General features: G+C 28.7%; 1 protein-coding gene across 1 annotated transcript in view; it reads left to right on the top strand.

Moving 5' to 3' along the window:
* The window catches only part of LOC106460714 (voltage-dependent calcium channel subunit alpha-2/delta-3-like), a 214,017-nt gene that overhangs the window by 177,041 nt on the left and 27,374 nt on the right, over window positions 1–9,602 (top strand). Inside the window, exons 16-25 of the mRNA XM_022387493.1 lie at window positions 636–692; window positions 838–918; window positions 1,562–1,636; window positions 4,172–4,252; window positions 4,872–4,895; window positions 5,230–5,301; window positions 5,741–5,802; window positions 6,485–6,564; window positions 6,706–6,751; window positions 7,664–7,816. Coding sequence (XP_022243201.1) covers window positions 636–692; window positions 838–918; window positions 1,562–1,636; window positions 4,172–4,252; window positions 4,872–4,895; window positions 5,230–5,301; window positions 5,741–5,802; window positions 6,485–6,564; window positions 6,706–6,751; window positions 7,664–7,816 — 731 coding nt within the window. The remainder of the gene's footprint in view (window positions 1–635; window positions 693–837; window positions 919–1,561; window positions 1,637–4,171; window positions 4,253–4,871; window positions 4,896–5,229; window positions 5,302–5,740; window positions 5,803–6,484; window positions 6,565–6,705; window positions 6,752–7,663; window positions 7,817–9,602) is intronic.

The following is a 9,602-nucleotide window of genomic DNA, read 5'->3' as shown; positions in this document are numbered from 1 at the left end:
GTATTTATAAATTGGCCAATAGATAGGACTACTGGTACCACTTATATAATAATAACAATAGTTCTTATTATTATTCTATCTTTGAAATTCCACTGTAAGTTGTATTTTATTATTATTATTTTTTTGAGTATTGTAACAATTTGATCAAGAATACTAAAACAAAAAAGATGATAAATAAAAATTAATAAGAAAAAAAGAAGACATCTGACATAGTAACAGACATTAAAATGTTCAGTTTGTACTGAACTGTTCTAGGATACAACCCAAATTATTAATAGTATTATTGTTTATTTTTATTGTGTATTTTATCTTTGTTTTTTAATTCTGGAATAAGTAAGGTTGTTCCTGCCATTAAAATTGCTGGTTCATCATGTTATTATTATTGTTATGCACTGTATTAATAATTGCATTATTTAGATTGTTTCATCTGAATTCTTCTGCCATTGTAATAAAAATTATGTGTAATAAATTATATTTTGTTTATTTGGTTATTACTTTCTAATATTTTTCTCAATTTAATTCATTTAACATCATGGTGCAAAATAATGCAAATTTCTGATTAGAATGTTATTATTCTAATGTGGGAATTTTAGAATGCCAATAACTTATTGTTGTTCTTGTTTGTAATCTTGTAGTCAGTACAGTTGATGACAACAGTGGCAATGCCTGTGTTTCATCCTCGGAATTCTACTGTAAGTTGTGTTATACGTATATATATTTTATTACTTTTGAATATTGTAGTGATTTGGACAAGAATAAAAAAATAAAACGACTAATTTGGCTATAGAACTGGTATATTTGAGATGATTCTTATGAGCATATATTTTATAATTTTAGGTGCAAGATGCCAAATTGCTTGGTGTAGCAGGAACTGACATTAAGGTACAAAAGATACAGAGGTTAACTCCTGCTTTCAAGGTGAATAAAGAATTCTGTGTAGTATTATTGTTGATGTTTTCTATATGTATACAATCAACTGTGGTTGGCTGGGAAACATGATTATATGGCTATTTAGCAATAAGATCATGAAACATTTATTTGTTTTTGTGTATGATTGTGGAGAACAGGTATTTGTACATGTGTCTGTATGAGTATCACTGGAAGACATTATGTTTTGTATACATGTTTGAGTTCATCTTCACATAACTGTAAAAAAAATGTCAGCATGTCATTACATCTTAAATTTGTGTATTATTAGTTGAAAATTACAAACTAGAAAGAATTTGATGTATACAAGTTTAAGTATATACCTAGTCACCATGTTAATAGAACTAACTGTGTGCTTAGAAACTTATAAACAAGATATTCCTGAACTCTGTTGAAACTAATGACAGAAATGTGAATGGTCCCTTATTAATAAAATTGTATTGCTGAAAATTAACAGAAACATTTGTGCTGATATCTTTCTTTTGTTTACTGTAGTATTCATAATTGTAAAGCTAAAATTCAGTAAAATAATAATTTTATGAAATTACTGTTCTTTATTAGGTTAATTAATGAAATTGCTTATTTATTTATACAAGTACTGTAATTATTTATTGGTTATAATTCATTTTTGTAGTTGGGTGTTAATGCATATGCATTTATTATCACCAACAATGGATACGTCCTTTTCCATCCTGACCTCCGCCCACTGGTAAGTGAGCATTATTATTGGTTCTTTGTATTAATATTAACATTATGTTTCTTAAGTATCGTCTATAAATATAAGAGAAATATCTTATTTTTCATTAATATAAGATGCTTCTTGACCTCTGTCCTTGGTGCATTTAATTGGTACACTTAATTCATCTTCTTGAAGATGCAGAAATTTTTGCACAGCAATAAAGTGGCTTGGAACAGTGTTCTGGACTTCTTCTGACTGTGACACCATCAAGGTGGCAGAGGAAGTGTACCAATGCAGCATGTGATTCAAATATTTTGCCAAAATACAGAATATGTTTCACAAACAAAATACTGGCAGCAACAGCATTAATCACATTATAGCTATTCTAGTCATTTTCAAAAAAATGTTATCCATGGAAATGAGTATTGGACTGATTCATCATCACCTTGTTCAATATCCTCATCATATTCATCTTTCAACAAAAAACAGGAGGGCTAATGCATTTCCTGCCATATTGGAAATGTAATGTAAAAGAATATGCAGGACATATTCTGGACAGGCAAATTGAGTATACCCAATGAGTGTAATCTTCATCTGTTCATGGAAATTTTTTTTTAGTAGTGAACTCTCATTTGTTTGATATGTATTATGTAGTTCATTTTATTAATCCATGTCCACTTGCTATTTTAATTTTTTGCACACTGAATACTGTTAAAAAATGTACCTAGTTGTAGTCTATGGTTACTGATTTCCACTAAATTATACAACTCAGTGAATTCTAATTTCAAGAAAGCCCTATTTCTGATTCTTTTCCACTTTCGACTATACTTTTATCATTGACCTAGGTCTGTACCTTATCAATTAATTACATTTATATTTTCTTCAAAGAATTATATTTCTTACTTCCAGAATTTCATGCTTGCTACAGCATACCTAATTTGTTATTGAATAATTATTTTAACATTGTGTACTCACTTGTATTACTACTTCATATTGTAATACAAAGCCTCTGCATTAATTCTACTATAATGCCATCTTGTAGTGGTATACTGCACTAGCCTACAATAATCTTGATTTCGTCTTCTTAAGTCTCCACTTGTCTACTATAATTATGTATTCTACTGTATGTACTATGTTGTCTCCTAATGTTTCTAACTATACTGCCTTAATTTAATCTTCTAATGTTTCTAACTATACTGCCTTAATTTAATCTTCTAATGTTTCTAACTATACTGCCTTAATTTAATCTTCTAATGTTTCTAACTATACTGCCTTAATTTAATCTTCTAATGTTTTTACTATACTGCCTTAATTTAATCTTCTAATGTTTTTACTATACTGTCTTAATTTAATATCCTAATGTTTTTACTATACTGCCTTAATTTAATCTTCTATTGTTTTTACTAGACTGGTATAATATTGTTTTATAATATCTGTTATAGATTGGCTTAGTTTCATCTTCCAGATAAATATTTTAATACATTTTTAAATTAAAGAAAAAGTTACAAATGCACAGCCAGGTAGTTGCTTAACAAACAGGATAGAGGTGCATTTAAAATAGCGGTACATTAAGTGTTAATAATTGACAATGCAAAATGTTTTCAGTGAAATTGAGACTCCTGTATTGTGTTGTTAGAATAACTGGTATTGAGATATAATAGCAGACATTTAAGCTACTGTTTGTAACTCTGCATGTATATCTGCATAAGAAAAACATGAGTTGTTTTTGCTTCTTTTACATGGACTATTCATTGATATGGGGGGAAAATTACATAAAATAATATATGTACAACTAAATAATTTGATAATATATTATCCAGATATGTTCACTGTATTTTAATCAAGTTGAACAAATGTTTTCTTCATGGGTGACAAGTAAATGAGGTATTGTTAAACAATTCATCTTCTATAATCTCTACTAAACTGCTGTAATTTATTTTTATAATTTCTCTATTATCCAACCTCAATTTCACCTTCTAATGTTTCTGTTAGACTTTCTTAATTTGACATTCTCTTGTCTGTACTGCCTGCCTTAATCCTAGCTGTCTTTTAATTTCTCTACTAGCCTAATCTTAATTTGACATTCTCTTGTCTCTACTGCCTGCCTTAATCCTAGCTGTCTTTTAATTTCTCTACTAGCCTAATCTTAATTTGACATTCTCTTGTCTGTACTGCCTGCCTTAATCCTAGCTGTCTTTTAATTTCTCTACTAGCCTAATCTTAATTTGACATTCTTATGTCTCAACTAGACTGCCTTAATTTCGTTTTCTAATGTATCAACTAGATTACTTTAATTTTGCCTTGTAATTTCTTGACTATCCTACCTTAATTTCACCTTCTGTTGTCTATACTAGACTGCCTTAATTTTGTTTTTAATTTCTTCATTAGACTACCCCTATTTCACCTTCTAATGTTTACTTGATTGCTTTAATTTTGTCTTCTAACGTCTCTACTAATTTCATATTCTAATTTCTCTACTATACTGCTGTAATTTCACATTTTCTTGTTTCAACCATAATTCCTTATTAAGTGGTTAACACTATAATGATTACATTTTTGTTTCAGTTCCAGGATTTGTTAAAACCTGGCTACAGCAGTGTGGACATAACAGAGGTTGAATTACCAAACAATCAGCTTCTTGCACGAGTAAGTAATCATGTCCAGTGAAAGAATATTTCAAAATATACTATTTTGATATTTCTAATAAAGAAAGTAAAACAAAAACGTTTGAAGCACACTTTCCTTTATCCTTTTCACCTGTTTTTAGTTTTAGTTTTGTTTTGTCTATCTGTCTTAAGGCAAGGATGAATGTTGAACACATTTGTGAGTACATATAATAGCTAACATCAAATATGCTTACTTAATTTTTTAATGAATGGATGCCACATTTTTTATCCATATGAAGCTTTTTTATTCAAAGCTTAAAAAGCTAACTCAAAATTAGCAGATATTTTCAGTTTTGAAAGAAAAAAATAATTTTATTTATCAAGTTGCAAAATGAAATGCATTTAAATTTTTAGCCTATACAAAAATTTTTTAAATCATATTTACTAGACTTCTTTTTTTTGTATATATTTTGCTTCAAGTAAACTCAAACACAATTAAACATATGTAGTGATTTTTATGCATTTATTGTTGAGGGATACTGTTCATTAATATTAATTCTTTATAAATTGATATTTTAATATATATACATACATATTCTATTATTTTATAGTACTAATTGCAATTTAATATACATGTATTTTATTTTATTTATACATAGGAACTTGATGAAATCCTGCTCACTGTAAGTATTTTTTGGTTGAATAAGTAAGTTTTTTGGCATCCTAGTCAAAATACATTTATTATATGTTTGTAAGAGTTGATGTAGCATATCATAGATCTAGTCTTGTGGTTTGCAGAACAAGGAATTGAAATAAATTTATGTCTTTTTAATGCATAATTTCATAAGATGAATTTATTTTTTGTGTAAAATAATTGTGTAGCTTTTTTTTATAATGTTTTTCTGAAATGTGATTAAATTTATTATGAATGATATTTACCAAATAAACTTTTCAATCATTTAATTTATATCAGAGAATAAATCATTATGCTTTCTATAAATTTTTTTTAATCCTTAGATTCGAAGAAATATGATTGATAGAAGGCTTGGGTGGGAAACACTTTCTGTGAAGGTTCATCAAGATAATATGGTAATTTTATATTTTATGTGACAATTGATAAGTGTCCATCTTTAGATAGTGTGCACACAATAAAATTAAATATTGCTTCTAAACTCAGTTATTACATATTTTTTTTTATATTTTTGTTGTGTGTTGTTACGACATTGAAGAAAAGGACATGTCTTTATCTCTTTTATATCACTTTCTAAAATCTTTGGTACACTTGGAATGATATTTTACACTTCATGGATTTTATAATTTTTGCAAATAAACTGGAGTATTTTAATAGTTATTTATTTAAAATACAACATTCTATTCTGAAAACATTGGAAGAGACTTGAAATTCTGTCCTTAAAGTAATAACTCAAATTCGATTTATTCATTCTATATAAAATTATGTGTATCACAATTTGTACAATGTAAGGATTTCACTTTGTTGTCTCAAAATAAGTAATTTCTTTAATTCTAGAGGAGAGTCGTCACTAGAACAAACAAGTACTATTACGCACCAATAGACAAAACTCCTTTCTCGTAAGTTAATATATTTTCAAAAATTCACAATCAGTCATTATTATTTCAGGCCTTTTTACTAATACATTATCATGAGTATTTTTTAAGAAATTGTCATGTTTATCTAAATATCATTGTTTAAAACTTTTCATTCTGGTAAATTGCTAATTTGCAAAATTTTTATTTCTCATTTTTGGAAGGCTTTTACTCATTTGAATATATTGTCAATTGATTGTTATCATGGCGAGTCTCATATTTTAATACTGGTTTTTGAATCTTAGATATACATAATACAAATAAGATGTATTTGTGCTTTAATAGAAATCTTTCGCATATTTAATTAATTGTGTAAAATCAGTTAGCTAATGTGTATTTCCCATTCAACTAGATTATCTGTTATCATCATCCATCATTTCAGTTTAAAATTTCAAAATCAATATTTAAATCAGCTAATATGAAGTAATCCCTGTTCAACTAGACTGGTTATTGTTCTAATGCTATTATGTAATTGCTGTTCAACTAGACTGGTTATTGTTTTAATGCTATTATGTAATTGCTGTTCAACTAGACTGGCTATTGTTCTAATGCTATTATGTAATTGCTGTTCGACTAGACTGGCTATTAATAGCATTAGAACATGTAATTGTTGTTCAACTAGACTGGTTATTGTTCTAATGTTATTATGTAATTGCTGTTCAACTAGACTGGCTATTGTTCTGCCACAACCATATGGGAATCATCAATTATATGGCCATGTTGAATTGAAGGGACTCTCACATGACTGTAAGTTTTTCTTCAGCCTTTTAAGTTCCAACATGTATGTTTATTTCTTTAGAAAATATACATAATAATTTTCCAAGTTACATTTTTAACATTTTATTCTTTTTTTTTTACTTTTTAATTTATTGTTCTTTTTTACATTAGATGGTCATATTTTTCATGGAAAAAATTGGCGGGTTCACCCTGACTGGTAAGTTTAGAATGAGTAACATAAATGTATGTAATTAAATAAACTATACAGATAGATATGCCTGTTGTTTTTTCTCATCAAAAGTGGATTCTGTAAAAAGTTAAATATTCTATAAATGTTGGTTAGGAAGAATAATTCTGTGTATAAATAAAAAAAGTAATGCAGTAAAAAAACACAAAAGTGTTTTAATGTTCTGTTTTTTTTATTAATGTAAGCTAGAGAACTGAGCACGTTATTTTGCTGATTTAATATTTACAACTGAACATGCAGATGGTTAAATCAGATTCTGGCATAGCTAGTGACAGATCATATATATCCTTGAGATGCTTAACTCCTTATCATCCATGGAAGGGTTTTTTACATTACTGTAGCAATGCTTTATTCAGAATAATTATGTGTATAAATAAAAAAAGTAATGCAGTAAAAAAACACAAAAGTATTTTAATGTTCCGTTTTTTTTATTAATGTAAGCCAGAGAACTGAGCACGTTATTTTGCTGATTTAATATTTACAACTGAACATGCAGATGGTTAAATCAGATTCTGGCATAGCTAGTGACAGATCATATATATCCTTGAGATGCTTAACTCCTTATCATCCATGGAAGGGTTTTTTACATTACTGTAGCAATGCTTTATTCACAATAAACCAGGTGCGAGGCTCTTTAAATAGCGCGTGAGACATATGGCATATATGGGGGTGGAGATGATGTGTAGTATACGTTAGTATATGGGTATAAGTGATGTCTAGTATCTATAAATATACAGGTGGAGATGATAAAGAGATTGATAAGGCTCCAACATAGCTAGTGATAGATCGTATATCCTTGAAATGCTTAAATTCTAAGTGTGTTATGTATGGATGTAATCTTTTTCTTATAGGTGTTACTCATAAATAAATGTTTTGAAACAGGGTGTATTGTGAAAAACCTCCTTCTGAGGCTGCCCAAAATGAAAGCCCAGAGGATTACTTGCATAGAATATTTAAGGATTCTATTTCAACACAGAATTTCAAATGGAGAACTAGTAGTACTGCTCCTCCAATTTTTGATCAGCCAATATGTAAGTAGAAGTTCTAGCATCTCAACATTTTAACTATCTTTTTTTAATCTTATGTAATCTCTCAGTTCTTGTATTAGTGACACTTTCTGAAATTGTCTTTTGTTTTCGTTTGATTTTTAGCTTGTTTTATGTTTTTTGAGAAAGACTTAAAAGTAATGAATTTGTTAAACATTATAAAATTAATTCAAAATGTGGGAATCATCTAAATCTGTAATTGTATGTATATATATATATACTTTCCATAAAATTTAAAATAAACCCTCGTTTGTGTTCTTCCTATAATTAAATATTTTCTTAACTTGAACTTTAACTCTGTTCAGAAGCTCACTGAATATTTAAGAATCCATCTTCACATTTGGTCATCATGATGTTTTTCATGTAGTCACAATCATTATGATAAGTGGTAGATGAAGCTGCAACATTCTTGATTAATGCATAAATAGAGTACTTTTTGAGCTTTAAAAATATTGAAAATAATTACAAATTTGTAGTAATAACAGTTACTTGATTTCATCCATGTAAAACTATTAAACCACATGCTTTTTCTATCACATCATTAGGGTAATTAAAAGTTAAATGTTTGTGTTCATGTTTAGAAATTAAGTGCTTTACCATGTTCAACATTCTGTGTAGGTGACTCTACTATCTTATGTAACTGTTTCAGTGAGTGCTTAGAATTTAACTGTTTTACCTTTGTTTTTAACATTCTCTGTGGGTCATTCTACAGTATTATGTTACTGTTTAAGATAGTGTTCAGAAATTAACTAGTTTACTATCTTGTTTAATATTTCATATTCTAAAACACTTATGGCAGTGCATTGTCATCACAAAACACACGAGAAATTTGATATCATCAAACATCCCATAGTGTTAAAACACACAAAGTTTAATGTCATCACACAACCTATATTTTAAAACACACAAAGTTTAATGTCATCACACAACCTATAGTTTAAAACACACAAAGTTTAATGTCATCACACAACCTATAGTTTAAAACACACAAAGTTTAATGTCATTACACAACCTATAGTTTAAAACACACAAAGTTTAATGTCATCACACAACCTATAGTTTAAAACACACAAAGTTTGTTGTCATCACACAACCCATAGTTTTAAAACACACAGTTTAATTTCACTGCACAACCCATAGCTTTAAAACTATCATGACAGCATAATGTAATCACATTACCTGTAGTTTTAAAAGGATTCCACTGTTAAGGAGTCAACTGCAGGATATTCTCCATACCTTTGCTTTAGGTGAGTGGAAGCAACATCCAGATTAAATGCTTTGTTAGTTAAAATTACAGGAGAGAAGATATAATGCTAGTTCAACAAGTTTAGTACACTGAGTACTGCTAGTCAGTTAAAACTATGGGAGACAAGATGTAATGCTGGTTCACAAAGTTTTTAGTACACTGAGTACTGCTAGTCAGTTAAAACTATAGGAGACAAGATGTAATGCTGGTTCACAAAGTTTTTGGTACACTGAGTACTGCTAGTCAGTTAAAACTATGGGAGACAAGATGTAATGCTGGTTCACAAAGTTTTTGGTACACTGAGTACCACTAGTCAGTTAAAACTATAGGAGACAAGATGTAATGCTGGTTCACAAAGTTTTTAGTACACTGAGTACTGCTAGTCAGTTAAAACTATAGGAGACAAGATGTAATGCTGGTTCACAAAGTTTTTAGTACACTGAGTACTACTAGTCAGTTAAAACTATAGGAGACAAGATGTAATGCTGGTTCACAAAGTTTTTAGTACACTGAGTACTACTAGTCAGTT

This window comes from Limulus polyphemus, unplaced genomic scaffold (genome assembly GCF_000517525.1).
Source record: "Limulus polyphemus unplaced genomic scaffold, Limulus_polyphemus-2.1.2 Scaffold821, whole genome shotgun sequence".
NCBI classification, from domain to species: domain Eukaryota; kingdom Metazoa; phylum Arthropoda; class Merostomata; order Xiphosura; family Limulidae; genus Limulus; species Limulus polyphemus.
The sequence above is the reverse complement of the archived record's forward strand: the minus strand, read 5'-3'. Positions and strand labels throughout refer to the sequence as shown.